The sequence below is a fragment of the Camelus bactrianus genome, chromosome 2 (assembly GCF_048773025.1).
Source record: "Camelus bactrianus isolate YW-2024 breed Bactrian camel chromosome 2, ASM4877302v1, whole genome shotgun sequence".
Lineage (NCBI taxonomy): Eukaryota > Metazoa > Chordata > Mammalia > Artiodactyla > Camelidae > Camelus > Camelus bactrianus.
In genome coordinates this window covers 28667025-28682941 of record NC_133540.1, presented here as the reverse complement: position 1 = coordinate 28682941, position 15917 = coordinate 28667025, and the positions used below count along the sequence as shown (strand labels likewise).

Genomic DNA, 15917 nt, shown 5'->3' with positions numbered 1-15917 from the left:
ATCCTCTTTTGCGTTTTCTTGGCCCAGTTTCAATAAAAATTTATTACCAAGCACTTTGAAATGCAAGTGATCACTAAATTTTAATTCAGCCTAAAGGAAAATCTCATTAACTTGATATTGGCTAATTCAATTTAATGTCTCCTTCAAAGAAATTTCTCTTCACTAGATGATTAGATGGGTTTGCATGTATAATAAGCATAGTTAATGCACAATGTAAAACCATTATGAAATTTGAACTGGAAATTTGGCTCAGAGACTTTAAGAACTGGTTTCTTTTGAAACAAACCTTAAAGATAATCACATGGGAATTTCAAAAAGTATGGGGAAATAATATTGAGGTTGAAATTTCTTTTTTAAAGTATATATATTTAAAATTTTTTGACTACCGTCTGTTGACAAGTATATGATAAAGAACTATTTTTTTAAATTTAGAAAATAATTCTCCCTTAAATTTCAGATGAACAGATTCTTATGATAATCTCTTAAAATTACGTCACTAATTGGGTATTTTAAATACTGATAATTGAACTAAATCTATTTCCACAAAAATTAAAGATTTTTGGAGATTTTCAATAACTTCCTCATTATTAGTGGCATTTAAAAGATAATGCCTTATACTGATATAGGAAAAATAGTTTTATAATGAAATACAATAAATTAGCTTAGTTCTTTTATTCTATGGGGATTTTTAAAATATTGGATAAGTACATGGGGCTTAGCAATTGGTTTATAATAAAGGTTTTTTTTTTAAAAATCTGACCAATAGTAAAAAAATTTAGACATCAGCTAAATATTTAAAATTAGTGAGTAGTTTAGTCTTCAACCTAAAATAATCTATAATGACCACTTACCAAGTTTCTGGTTCTGTCAACATTACTGAGTTTTCCAGACACTGTGCTGTAAGTGTTTCCAATAGGCTTTTCAGTAGGGAGAGGAGGTGGGCTTTGTGGATCCTCCTCATGTAAACCTAGAAAGACAGCAGTAATTCTTCAGTAACTTCTAGTCTTAAGGAATTCAAAGGATGAAACGATTGCAGCTTCATTCCTTAGGAAAATGGCTATTGCAAAAAGATCCATTCAAAGGATGGATAGCTAAACAAATGAGGAAGAGCTCCTGGCAACCCTCAGAAAATTATGGGTTAGTAGGCAATGGTTAACTTTACCAAGTATTTTTTTGAATGTTTTATAGAGAGTAAAAATAATGCTAAATAATTACAACAGCATCTAGCATTTGTTGAGAACCTTCTGTGTGTCAGGCATTAAGTTAAGGCACTTCATTCACACACATTTCTCCAACCAACAGCTGTCTAAGTGCTAGATCTGTTCAGCCTACAAGCTAGCAGCCACATGTGGCAATTTAAACTTAAATCTTAATTAATTAAAGTTAAATAAACTTCAAGTTTCAGTTCCTTAGTTGCACTAGCCACATTCCAAGCCCTCAGTAGCTACATGTGGCTAGTGGCTACCATACTGGACAGCACAGATATAAAACATTTGCGTCTTAGCAGAAAGTCCTATTGGGACAGCATTATGCTAGATAACATCCTACCCATTTTACAGATGAAGAAACTGAAGGCAAGAAAATAAATGATCTAGCCAAGGTCTTAATGCTAGTAATGGTCAGATCAGGGGTTTGAACCTAAAAGCCTGTGCTCATGGTAATAAGGCATGCTGCTTCCTAACAGGTGGTGTTTCCAACCCCCTCCCATCCCAATAATTACATGTGTTTTCTTATTCATTAGCTTCAGATTAATAGGCTTAACTGCCCCCATTTTAACAAACAAGACCTTTACATCCAAACTACATCCTTAACTGAGAGAGAGTACACTCCCACCTTATTTTAAAGAGAAGAAAACAAAGATGACCAGATTTAATTAGTGACAGCTAATTAAAATCTGTGTGCAAAACACTTGGAGACAGGATGATGATAACATACTACAGAAGGCTAAAGCCACCTTCTACTGGTTTAGGCATTTATAGGAGATGGGAATTTTTCCTGTTCTTTGAAATGAACACTCTCTGCTTCCATTTCACGTGAAAAACCTGTAACAAGAGGATGATTTTTCAGATTCCTGTTTTATCCACAGACAGGAAAACACTCTCAAAAGGAGGAAAATACCCAGGTCAGCGCCTCAGAAAACAATGATTCAGAGACAGACAAACGTTCTTAGGGAGAGGCAGGACTGCTCGGGAAATTACAACACACACAGGGATGGTCCAGCTCAGTCACCATCTTGAAGATTTTCTCTGTGCTGCAGTTTCCTTATTCTTACAAGGAAATAATGAATCACTCAGGATATAACATTGTTGTTGCAAACAACTGAAGGGTGAATGGAGTAATAGTATGAAAATAGAGAAGAGATAGCTTACCGGAAGGACAGGGCACAGTAACTATCCGGCGGGGTATGTGGGGTGGGTAGAGATTTCAGTGTCAAACAATGCGATCAGCGGGGATATCAATGAGAAATGTGGCATTTGTGCAAAGACCTCAAGGAGCAGTGAAGAAGGGAGCCACGCAGGCCCCTGGGGAAAAGACATCCGAGTCACAAGAAACAGGTCCCCAGGGTAAGAAGCTGACAGGTTCACAGAAAAGCAAGGAGTTTGGCACCACATAGCTGTTCCTTTCTTCCCTGTCCATTCCAAGTTCTTCAGACGCCAAAAGTCTTATTTCTTCTCCTCTACAGCATGTATGCATTGCTTAATGGTTGTAACAGTAAAATTCTGGGGAACTGGTTTTTGATATAAATAGAAATAATTCTCTAGGAACTGGCACTTGAGTTCTCTTACCCAGAGCAGTATAGAACTCAGCTTTCTAATAGTTCCTGGAGCCTTGTCAGAATATCAAGTTAAAGGTACTTCCTCAATATATCCTCAGGATTTCAGGACTACTAATCCAATTTCTAAGTGTGCAGAGAAGAGTCAACAATGCAGACTTGAGTGTTCATCCTTAGAAAGGCCTGCTTACAAGCTTGGTCCTTGCTGGCACATAGGAACTTGAACTTAGGGAAGGTTCCCACCAACTCTAGAGCTGGTGCAACAAAAGAATACGGTTTATGCTGAACACTTGCTTTCCTCCTGGGAGTCTGAAATTTTGGTATGTGCCCAAATTCCTGGAGGTGCCCATGCAACTAGCCCTCAGTAGAAACCCTGGGTGTTGAATCTCTGAAGGAGCATCTCTGTTTGACAACATTTCACACACATTGTCACAGCTGGTTGCTGGGGGCAGGGAGGTACTGGGAGAGGACTCTTAGAAGCCTGCATGTACCTAGTTTCCTCTAGACTTTGCCTCCTCCACCTTTTCCCTTTGCTGATTTTGCTTTGCACACTTTTGTGTGATAAATCACAGCCGCAAACGCAACTATATGTGAAGTCCTGTGAACCCTCCTAGGGAACCATGAAACTCGAGGGGGAGGGTCTTGGGGACATAACAGGAGAATGCCTCAATGTAAAAGTTGTACTACTTAAAGCCACATGAGCTTTGGGCAACATTTATTATCATGTATCTCACGATGCCTATTAAAAAACCCCAAATACATTTAACAAGGTAACAGCAAGCAGGCAGACAGCCCAGTGAGCTCTCATGTCACTGATTTGTGGGCTATATAATCCTTCCCAAAGAAACTTGCCACCAGTTCTTTGGTCTAACACTACCATATAACCTCCTAAGATGCAAGAACCCACTAGAATTTGGTCCCCTAGACTTTCCTCCTCATTCGTCATGGAAACTCCATTCTATCTTCTCACTACTTGGCTTAGAGGTATCAAATTAATCAAGAGACTAAAACCAATGCAATCTTTCTGGGTAGTCTTTTATAGAGAACCAAACCCCTAAACCAAAGGGGCTTCACGGCATTCCAGGGCAGGCCTGCAGTATAACCCTGGGAAACTGCAGGTCAGAGACCACGACACACCTGCCCTGCTGTTGGGAGGAACGGAGCGGCAGAATCTCCTCTTAGACAAAGGAGAGGATGCAGAAGCACTGAATGAAAGGAGACGGAAGCAGAGGCTCACGGAGAAAGCTGTGTGACCACCTGAGCAACGCTGGGAACTGCTCTGGAACCCACTGTGTGTGCATTCATGTGCATACACACACACACACTTTTTATTAATCTCCAGGGTCTAAGATAAATAGTTCTGGCCCTCTTTGCTTCTCTCTTACGATAGTATCAGATTTATCTGCATTATACAAATACAAAATACAGAATTTTATTTATTGTACCATTAAAAAGTCAAGGAAGTATATCAAAATGTAGTGTTACACCAGTTTAAAAATATTTTTATACATTGTTAACGTCTTTATAACTTTTGGTTATTGCTCTTAACACAATTCACACATAGCTATATTTAGATTATGCTGATTGGAATAATGTACTCCTGATAGACATAAACAACTTTATTTGCTATCAGTTTCAATTACTTTCTAAACATATCTTTACCACTGGCACCAACACAGGACACTACAATTGTTCTGAATTTCAACTTTCCTCTATTCTCTCTGCCAAACGACGATGTTTAAAGAGAAGCGAAATCCAAATTTACTGTAATTGTCTAAATAGCTGTGAAAAAACAGCTTGCTTTTAAATGTCCTCGATTATGAATAATAATAACAAATGGCTGGATTACACACAATTTCAAAAGCAGACACTGATAAATTAGCATATATTTCTCCCAGGCTCCTGGAGAAGCAAATAAACGAAGCAGAGAAGTGCTTACATTTTCCTGGTTTGGCTGGAATTCGAATCACAGTGGGCTTCCTGGTGGGTGCTGGTTGAACTGCTCGTTCCTTTATTGGTTCTGTTTTTGTGGGGAGCTGAAAGGGATCTAATGAGAAACACAGTTTATTTTGCATGTTTTGGTTAACACGGACTCAAACAAAAAACTGTATTCATAATTAAAGAGTCATATTTTTCATGCCCTAGGGAAAACTATTCATGGATAAATAAAATCTCAGTTTGCAGAGACAAAAACAAAGTCAGGGCTCATGAAAGGAAATAACTTGGTGCTCTGTAAATAATTCATATGGCTTTTCTTCCTCTCTGATGAGAGAGAGCCAGGACAATCTTCAATTATGCAGAAGCTATCTTTCACAGGAGTGCAATCATTTCATAAGTGTCCACCTGACGAGGGGCAATTGAAACGAGGAGCCAATTTTCCCCCTATTGTGAAGCCCCCCAGGTCCCCCAGGAAGGAATGTCTCTCTGCCCCCACGTTCCTGTGCCTGTACTGGAAACCCTCTCCTCAGGGCTCACCAGCTTAGTCCCACCCAGCACTGGGCATGGTGGAGGCGGGGTGGATGGGGGGGTGTTCTGTAGTCTCAGATTTATTCCACTGACATGCAAATGAAACATGTTTCATCCTCAAAATAAGATAAGCCATCTCCCTTCAAATATTTAACTCGGAGGCAAGGATATATGACTTGGCATTTCTCCATCTTAACCTGTTCATTTAAAATGGACAGTATGTGCTTAGGGAGAGTGTTTTAAACAAAAGCATTACCACCAAACTCTTTTACTTAAAGAAACAGTCTTTTTTTCTTTAATGTAAATGTTTTTTCAGTCATTTGGGAAAATGGCTATAAAAGTTTTAAAAGAAGTCTAAAAATAAACAGATTAGTAAAAATAAAGTCAAATACTGCATATAGCGCATATTTTTTACAGCACACAGGCTCTCATGATGCTGCTTCTGCCTTTATTCAGCAAGAGGCAGAATGAACATGTGCCATATTCTGCACCTGTTCTGAGGATCTCGCCTGTAGGGAGATACTCTCTGTAACACAGCACACTTCGCAGAGCCTGTGAAGAGCAGCATTTGTGTCCTGCCTGTTATGAGCTGCAATTCAATAACCACTTTTTGCTGACCAGCTCTTTTCAGGATATGTGAAGAGCTGGGCTGAGGATCAGAAGGCTTTTCAGCTCCCTAATACCTGCCCTTCGCCTCTACCTAGCTCTCAGGCAACCCACCCGCCAAACCTCCTACAGAGCCTCACACACTCATTGGCCACTTGCTCTTACGTGTCTGTCTACCACATGCTGGTAATGGTGTGAGGTGGGGAGATGTGATGGTAAAATACAATCCCATTTTAAGTTTATTATTCAGAAGAACCCCAACATGGCATTCTCGGTAGAATAATTATTAGGCTACTGAAAAAGAAACCAATTAGATGACCCCTTTATGGAAACCTATCAGCTCATAAGTGAGGCAAGTCTTGTCTAAGTTCAAGAAACCAACTCAACATCAAAACAATATCAAATGTTCAAAAACGGCTCTTGTAATAATATCACTGTCTTCCACTGTAACCTATGTCCCAACAAAACAAACAAAGCTCCTTCTCTTAGGTCTAACCAAATTCTTTAATTCTTTACTTTGTTATAGCATTATTTTTTACTTCAGAAGTAATATTTATTGTAAAAATGGGAACCATTAAGAAGTATATGATAGAAAATCTCCTGTATTCCCATCGCTCCAGTAATAACTATTATCTAAAGTTCGCTGTATCTGTCTACAGATTTTTATTTTCTATATCACATGTATTATTATGCAGGTACTTTGAAAAACAAAAACAAGGTCTTTTTGTATCTATTTCTTTGTAACGAGCTTTTCTTGTTCATTGGGTATTGACCGGGTGTCTGTTACACATCAAATGCTGTTCTAGGTGCTGGGAACACTTCAGTGAACAGAGCAAAGAGTTTCCCAAGCCAGTGTCCCACCTACACTCTCTCTCTCACATTCCAGGAGTGAGAACACAAACAAGGGTTGGGTAGGGAAAGGAGAAAAGAGGCTACTCAGTGTTCTTGGAAGGCTGGCCTCAGAGAACCCCCGCTCCCAATCCTGCAGGTCTCACCAATGGAATTAAAGGGTCCAGTCATTTTCTTTTTTTTCAAACCTGCAGGATTTAAACTGAAGTAGCATAGATACAACTTAAATACAAAGTATTCCAAGTGTCCTAGCTACCCACTTTCTTTTTTGGTCTTTATTTTTAATATCATTTGCTGCTCTTTAATAAGGGCACTCAGAAAGTTCTACTATACATGTCTCCAGGAAAAAAGAAAATCTTTCCCAATACAGTGGAGCAAGGACGTCTTCGTGTTCCGGCACTGCGGCTGTTTGGCAGGAGTGGATCTGTTTAATGACACCCCCCAGCTGTGCTCACTGAGTCAGTGGCTCGGCAACGGCCTCTCCGTCTGCGTGCTGTCCCGGGCTGCAGTCCAAGAGAGGCGTGCAGATCAGCGGGGAGAACAAACAGCATCACTTCAATAAGAAGGTGGAGCCAGAGGCCTGTTTTCCGTCTTGATGATGGAGTGCAGGTCTCTCTCTAGCTACACAGTATGTTGACTTTTTAAGTCTTTTGATGAGAGGGGCATTTTTGTTTTTTCCCAACAGAAATATAAGTGGGTGACATACAAAGCAAGGATGGCACCTTACGTTTGGGAACTCCAGGCCCTGCCAGGCGGGAAACCGGATCATTGATACTGTTAGTATGTTTAAAGTTCATAACCTTTAAACCAGTAGTCCCACTTTTGGAAATTTATTCTTCAGATTTTATAAAAGCACTAGTAGAACTGAACATGTTTGAGAGTGTTTACTGCAGCTTTTTTTTTTTTTTGTAGTGGCAAAAAACCCCCCAAACCCTCCAAATAAAAAACAAGACCACCTGAATTACCATCAGTACGGGAAGTGTTGACCCAACTATGCTGCATTCATACTAGGGACTGTCAGGCAGGAACAAGGAAACAAGGAGGTAGACTTAGACCTGCTGGCCTGAAGAGAAGTCCTGAAATCTCATTAGTAAATGAAAAAAGCAAGCTGCTGAGTAACGGGTACCAGGATAAACATTTTCATAAAAAGCAGGAAAAAGTGCACATATGTGTACATGTTCGTCAGCTTTGGTTCGGAAGGTCCAAAGGCACAGAAAGTGACATACAACACATCACACATCACACTGGTTATTCTGGGGATTTGAATGGACTGGAGGGAGATTAATTTTTTCTTTTACTAAATGTTTGTATTGTTTGACTTGTTACAGCAAATAACTGTAAAAAAAAATCCAACAAACTCAATCACAAGAAAAAAGTTGTAAGATCAAGCTGCCAAACAAACCAGAACAAAAACCACTAAGAAAAAAGAGAAGAAATATGCAAATTCTTGTCCCTTTAGTTGCTTTTCCAAGGCAATAATGGCCATAACATTTTCCATAAAGTAACTAGAAAAATAAAAACTTTTTTGGATATTACTCCTCAGTGATTCTATTTAATAGGAAATAATGCAGATAGATACTTTTGGATTTGTCTAATTTAGACAGATTTAGTTCATAATAATTAGTCTTTATCTGTAACCTTGAATAATATAATTGTTTAGAAAAATCATATTTTATTATTCTTTAACTTTCTATTCATCATAGGCTGAGGATCGGTGTGGGAGGCAGCTCTTCCTCTGTGACAAAGAGAAGAGGTAACTCTTAGTTTCTTTCATCCTAACTATGCTTACGTTCAGCTATTTGAAAACCAGGTCCCCCCATCCTCTCCTGCCTACCTAGTTCCCTCATTAAAACACAATCTTTGTTACCAATTTTTTATACATCTTCCAAAAACGTAGCATATTTGCATGTAAGTATGTGCTTTAATCCCAACAGTAGCTAAAATACCATGAATACTATCTATACTTTGCATTTTTCACCTAATAATATCTTGGAGGTGGGTCCGCAGTAGGGGATAACAGGTAGTCTGCCTATTTCTAGTTACTGCACAATATTCCACTGTATGGATGCACCAAAATTTATCTAAGCAGTCCACTGAAGGTTATTTCCAATATTCTGTAGTAGAAGTCCTTAATCTGGGGTGCAAGAATAGACCCTTGAAGCTTTGGGAATTACCTCCAACTGTGCACACATGAGCAAAAGGGTTATTTTTAAGGGAGATAAAAGATTTATAGGCCAATCAAATTCTCAGAGTTCTGTGATCCAGAAAGGGTTAAGAACTGCAGTGTCATAATTTTCTCTACCACAGACTGTTTGCTTTTGCTTCCACAGAAAAAAACACAAACATCTCCAGAAGAATCTCCTATCCAAATCTTAGGGAAGTCAATGGCTTCTTTCCCTACTTTTTGTTTGCAGTGTTTCCTCTGCCCTCCTTCCAGCCCCTCACACCGATGCCAATTCCTCTACACCTGCTGCCGAGCAGGCAGGCCCCTTTACACCTGCATCCGCATGGTCTTCCGTCATTGAGTTGAGAAACACACTGATGATCATGCAGTTTTCTGTCCATTTCCTGTCTCTAATAACATGCTTGTCATCATAATCGGTTTCACCATCCTTGGCTTGCTTTTCTCTCATTTCTTTCCCTTGAGTTCGGCTAATAGCAGAAATTGGCTGCTAAACTATTACTCTGGTCTGTGTAATGGGGCTGACAGCAGAAGCGTTCTGCTTTTTTTTTGACAACTGGGTATGATTTGTAAAGGTGTGAAGAGGAATTGCTAATGCTTCTCAGTCCCGTTACATTAACCTTGAAGGCATTCTACCCAAGAATTGAATCCAATATTAAATTGCCTGTTTTATGAGTTTCCCTTTAATAATTTTTCTAATCTTTACAATGTTTTCACAGCTTCGGTATTTTCTGATCTCTATTTCCTGAGATTAATAAGGCAACTTTATTTTATGGAAACTACTTTATTGGATTTTCTTTATTTTTGAGGAAAGAGAAAAAGAAGGAAAGACATATTTGAGTTTCTCTCCTCTCTCTTGTGTTCCTCCCCCAGTCTCTGGCTGATGCTAGGATGATTAAGCAAGGTTTCACAAAGAGACCATAATCCTTTATTTACAAAGACAATGCATGAAAATACCACCAAAAAGTCACGACGCCTTACAGCATGGAGGACATGGTCAATTATATTGTAATAACTTTGTATGACGACAGATGGGAACTAGACTTCTCATGGTGATCATTTTGAAATACTGAATCGCTAGGCTGTACACATGGAGCTAACATACTGCCGTAGGTCAGTTATACAAAAAAACGTGTAGCTACCCCTCTCAAAAAAAGTCACAGAGCCCAAATCAATAAACAAAAATCCCTCTGCGTACTGAGGAATCCAGAGGTGATCTCGAAGGCCTTTGGAGGGCAATAGGCAAAGAGGCAACAAGGTCCAGTGTCCACTCTAGGGTAACCACAGTATGGACGATGATGGGTTTGGGGCAGAAGCAGTGGCTCAGTTCTGGAGGCCACTGCAGGAATCTGGGCCTAACGGTCTAAAGTGGGGCAGTAGCAGGAGGGCTGGAAATAAGAGGAAGATTTAAAAGCTAATCAGAAGGTAAAACCAGCAGGACTTGGCAACTGACTTGGATGTGAAGGGCAAGAAGTAAGAGTAACAACTCCTACTTAATGAGCACTTACCATGGTTCAGACAGTGTGATAGGGCTTTCCTGCATAAGCACGTTTAATACTTGTAATAGCTCTACGAGGAGTATTATTATCGTGTTTTATAGATGAGGAAACCGAGGCAGTGTGGGGGTAAGTAAACTACTCAAGGTCACACAGCAGTCAAGTGGTAGTGGCTGACTCTAAGTCCAAACAACTGGCCACTGTGTGACAGGTAGGAAGGCTCAAGGATGATCTACAGGATTCTTCAGGGAGGGCTGGTGTGTGAGGGCGTCACTAAGGGAGGCGCAGAATACAGGAAGAGGAGCAGGTTTAAAAAGAAGATAAGAGTGTTTAGTTCAGTATAACTCCACAGTTAAGAGCGATGGTTAAAGGCAGGTGGGACGAGCAAATTATACATTTTGCTAGAAGACTGCCTCAGTAATTAACTGTTGTGCAATGAAGTGGTAGAAATCAAGAAACAGAAAAGGCTGAGTATGAAGCAGGGCACTGTATTCATGTTGATGTGTATTGCTGGCCTTCCTTCTTGATGATGACTGTAATTATCTGCGCGATGACACAGAATAAATTCTCACCAATTATTAACCAAGTTGCCATCCCCATAGAATCTAGCAGCTTCTGCAAAAGGTGGTATGTCTTTGGCTTGTATGGTTTCCAGCCCTTAACAGCTTACTGCTTTTGGATCTACCCATTCCTGTCCTACACGGCACCTTGTTGACAGCAAAAAGGTTAAGTAAGAAAATGACATGACAGTTAGAAAGACCTGAAAAGTTTTTAATACATTGCCTGGTTTAAGGATTCATGAAAATGTTGGGTTAGCAACACCATACGGTGAAAAATAAACTAGTAGAATAAAAGGACTGAGTGTGACTCCTGCTTTGGAAAATTGTTCTATGACATGAGTAAGTTACCAATTGATTTCTCTCAGTCTAATTTTCTTTATCTGCAAAGTGGGGCCAACGATACCTTGCAGAGGGTTACTGTGAGTATTAAATTAAATAATGTATGTCTGGGTATCTAGCAGAGGGTTTGGAACACGGCAGAAGTTCAGTATATGCTAACATTTTTCCTTCTCCTTCTTATGGACAAGAGGCATGCTACAGACAGTTACAATGTTGTGTGCATGATAGATATTTAATAAATTTGTGTTTGTTATCATTTAGAATACACCTGTGCTGTGCAGAACTGGGTTTTGAATCACAGAGTTTGTATCATTTTGATGCACCTTAAAGATTTATAAGGTGACAGCTAACCTTTTGAAAATACTATTAAGCTTGTATGTTCATAATTTCGACTCAAATAAGTAAACAGTAGTAAAAGGAACCTTATCAATGACAAGCAGAGCAGCTTAGTTTGGCAAATCAAAGATAAGCTTTACCATCACACTCTCCATCTGAACACTGTGAGGAAAGAGAACATACTCTCTGCCTCTTGGGAAAATCTAATTGTCCTGATCTTGGCAGGAAACTTACAACTGTTGTATTTTATTTACAAAACTTTGCATTCTCAAGGGAAGATGTTCCATGAAGATTATAGGAAAACATTTTTGCAACATATGGCTGGGTTTACTGCTCCTGCTGGAGTCCTCCCCAGGGCTGGCCCCTCTCCTAGCACTCCCACAGGGCAGGTTCAATCTGAGGAGCCCTTCTGAGGCTGTTGTGTGACTTTTGGCCTCTGAGAAGTTTCCCCTCCACCCTCCTAATGCTCGAATCTCCACCTGTCAGAGGAAGGAGCCAGCCTCCCACATAGTTGAGTCCCTAGTGCCAGCCCGCTTATTCCTGGCTCATGTAAGAGTAATCAACGTCTCCATCTTCCCATCCCGTACCTTCCCTTCCCTCTCTGTTTCTATTTCCATCTCCTACTCGGCTCCATGTTTCTTCATCTGCCTGTTTCTCCCTGTCTCTGCACACACACGCATATGCACACATGTGCACGCACACACCTCAATACTGATGTGCCGGAAATAAAACAGAAAGTACCATTCAAGATACCCTGTGATGAGTTTAGACTCCCCTCCCACTTCTGATTTTACTCACCCAGAACCATCTCTGAACCAAGAGAGTCTTCAACCAGGTTCCCCGTTGGGGTGGGTAAAACATCATCATCAAAGCTGATGAGGTCGATGTCCCCCAGAGGCTTGCTCTGCAGAACTGGCACTGGGGGGTTGGCTGGAGGTCCCTCTCCCAGCGACCTGAATGCTTTGGCTTGTGATGCCACTGAGAGTCGGGGAGGAACAGTGACCGGTTTCAGCAAAGCCGCAGGGTAGTTGGGGTTTTCTGAGGAAATGGATTTCTTCGGCAGCAAAGGCCGAGGAGCAGGAGTGGGGGCTTTCCTCCCAATGTCAGGGCTCTCGGCCACAGGCCCTCCTCCCAGAATCTCATGATTCACACTTCGTATAAGGCCAGGGTTTGGTTTCTTTGGCAATTCAGGTTTGGTTCCCGGGATGCTCCTGGCTTCTTGCGTTGGGGAATGTGGGGTGAGCCCTTCCCCGGAGGCCACCCTGAGTCTGTTTTCAGTCCAGGAGTCCCATTCTCCAGAAGCTCTGTTGGCTGCTGGTTTGGGAGCCACAGAGGGTTTCCCTGAGGGAACAGCAGGCCTTGGGGGCAGTGTGCGGGGAGCAATTTCTGGTTTCTTGGGCAGTCCCAAGCTTTCTGTATTTGTCTGACCCTCAAATGCTTTGATCCTTGAAACGACAGTATTTTGGCTTCGTTCTGTGTTCATAATGTTCATCACTGCCTGACTATCCAAGTCGCTGCTGTTGTCCAACAGAGCCTGGGGCCGGCTCGGGGCTGGCTCCTCGCGGGTGGCCGCTGCGCTGCTTTTCTGGTGATTCTGCTCTTTAATGTGGGTATCTCTGGCTACTGGTCTGAGGTTGCTTTTTGATCTTGGTTTTGGCACTGGACATCTTGTAGCACTGGAGTTTTCTGGACAATTCTGTTCTTCGGAAACATCAAAGACTATTAAAGGCGCCACATTTGTCACATGATCGCTGGCTGAGGCCGCTGGGGAAGGCTGCAGAGGTTTGAGAGGTGCCGGCAGTGCTGACAAGAACAGAAGTTGCAACGTTAAAATAGAAAAGACAAAACAATAGAAGATACACAAATTTTAAAAATATACACGTAGACTATCAAGAGATTTTGGTTTCCTTAATTAGTAAAGAGTAATTCTAAAATCAGTGGGGAAACGTTTATATCCAGCTTCCTGCAGAAGGGCTCTTCAAGTTGTCTTTATTCATATAACATTCATTATGTAATATTTTAAAACACTGTTACATCCCTGATTCTCAGTGGACTTATCAGTGAGCCATTTCTCTCTTGTCAAAATTTCAACAATTCTTGCTTTACTTTTCCAAAGTAACGTACTCTCATCTGTTAACGCTAATACAATGCTTTTTAAAAGCCTAACAGAACCTTTAGCTGCCTATCAAGTTTAAGTTGCTAAATACAACATCTTTCTCAATGGGAATAAAGGGCATCGACGGCAATACCAACCATGAGCTAAAAAGATGTTTTTGTGATATGAACTGGGGTGACTGGGGCCTTGGCTTGAGAATGATCTATTATAATATCACAGCAAGCCCCAATAAAGCAAGCACACAGTGACCACGCTGACTGGGAGGCAGAGCTCAATGAATAATGCACAAATTACAAGTTACTCTAAAGGCTAGAACCTATTGATTAGTTCCCTAGAACTAGGTCAGAACTAGGGAAGACAAATTACTTGCATTACTTTGAGGCAGATGGTTGTCTATTTCTTCTGAGAAGTCAGTCTGAGTTGCAGAAGTAATAGTGTGCCTTGGAGTGGCAGCAGCATTATTGTTATTTGTACTATTAACTTGAACTTGGTTGATTTCTTTTATGACTTGTTCATAAGACGGTGGGAGCTGCAAAGTGAAGAATGAAGATTTTAGACACCTGTGGGCTATAGCCAAGGTGTTAACAGTCTCACTGTTCTTATCCTTGAACTTCATTTAAAACTAAAATGCAAAAGATCATGTGGTATTTATTCACCTCAGCAGGAACCAGCTCACTGGGCCTCCACGGGCCTGCTGCAGAAGACGGGGGAAATCCCAGTCCTGGAGGTGGTGCTCCTGGAAACCACGAGGCCGGCCTCAGTGGCTCGGCTGCCACAATGGTGATCTCTGGGCGCCTGGCAGACAGAAGCCTCAGTGAGGGTTTTCGGTTTGGTAACAAGCTATCGTCTACTTGCAAATGTTCAAAGATCGAGAAAATAACTACCACCCAAAAAAGGTTACAGAAGAACCGCCAAAGTCACAGAATGACCTGTCTGGCCTGGGCTGTCTCTCTCAGCACACCCAGGCAGGCTTCCAGAGAGCAGATGACAGTCATCCTCCACGACACTGGCCTCCGAAAGCTAGAGATGTACCCTGAGCGCACTTCGCTCTGCCTTGGTTGGTAAGAATAAGGACTAAGACCCGTACAGTCCCTCCCTTCCAGGGCTCTGCGATGTAGCCTAGAGCACAGACAAGGAGTTACCTTAAGGGGGCAAAGGGCATTGGTCAAAGAAAAGATTAAGTTTTCTGTTATTATAAAGTACGTACTCTGAAATGATGCCTTGTAATTAGAACAGCCCCTTCCTCCTCACTCAACCTCTCTCACATTCAGAGTTATCTCTAAGTGTTTAGAGTTTACACGTTCACTTACAGACCCTGATGTGTGTGTCCGTGTTCCTGGTCAGTCTGTATATGAACCTGATGACTCACCTTCAATACTGAGGAGCCATAGTTAGGCGTGCCTTCTTTCATCATTTCCTTAACCTGATTCTACGGTCTCATATTTAAAGGTTTACTTTCAACCTGATTTCCTTACAAATACCAGCTGTGTGACTCTGAGCACACCCAGCCAACCTCTCTGAGCCTCGCTTTTCTCATCTAACAAACAGGTATGATGATACCTGCTCTGCTTTTCTCTAGTAGTCTACGGAAAATAAAAATAAAAATTAAAATTAAAAAGCACTGCTATTATCAAAACTGTGCATGTATACATATTCTCGTGCTAGCTTGTGAAACAGCAGAACCTGCCCATTGATTACATTTGAATTGAATTACCTAAGAACCTCTGCTTATGGCTGTCTAAAGGCTAAATAACAAGAATTATTTATTAGCACAAAGGAGTATATGTGTGTGGGTGGGGAGGGCTATGTGCGAACTCTCTGTATTTTCAGCTCAATTCTGTTGTGAACCTGAAATTGCTCTAAAAGAATAAAGTCTATTTTAAAAAAAAGAATACATACTTTTGGCATGAGAAAAATGATTAAACAAAGTTATAGGATCATATCACAAATATTATTTAAACACTAAAAGTCATATATTAGAAGAAACTGCACTGACAAAGGGAAATACAATTATAAGATCTAACTACAGGGAGAAGCAGGGTTCTGAGATGTATGTACAGAATCTAGTTACCTATCTTCATAATCTGGAATGTACTATTCAAAGTTATTAATCGTTGCTGTCTTTACATAGGAGGGTGAATAGGCTGTTTATGTTTTTCTTGGTTATCCGATATTTTCTGTAATGAGCATGTAT

The 15917-nt window shown here is 40.8% G+C and overlaps 1 protein-coding gene across 7 annotated transcripts in view; it reads right to left on the bottom strand.

Annotated features, from left to right (window-relative positions):
* Nucleotides 1-15917, bottom strand: part of SH3D19 (SH3 domain containing 19) — a 156321-nt gene that overhangs the window by 25167 nt on the left and 115237 nt on the right. For 5 of the 7 annotated variants that reach the window (XM_074377420.1, XM_074377394.1, XM_074377406.1 and 2 more), the window contains 5 exons: nt 14380-14518; nt 14090-14252; nt 12406-13410; nt 4713-4820; nt 852-967 (listed from right to left, as the gene is read on the bottom strand). In XM_074377420.1, coding sequence (XP_074233521.1) covers nt 852-967; nt 4713-4820; nt 12406-13099 — 918 coding nt within the window. In that variant the 5' untranslated portion in view covers nt 13100-13410; nt 14090-14252; nt 14380-14518. The remainder of the gene's footprint in view (nt 1-851; nt 968-4712; nt 4821-12405; nt 13411-14089; nt 14253-14379; nt 14519-15917) is intronic. The other 2 variants (XM_074377389.1, XM_074377422.1) reach the window with 1 other exon arrangement.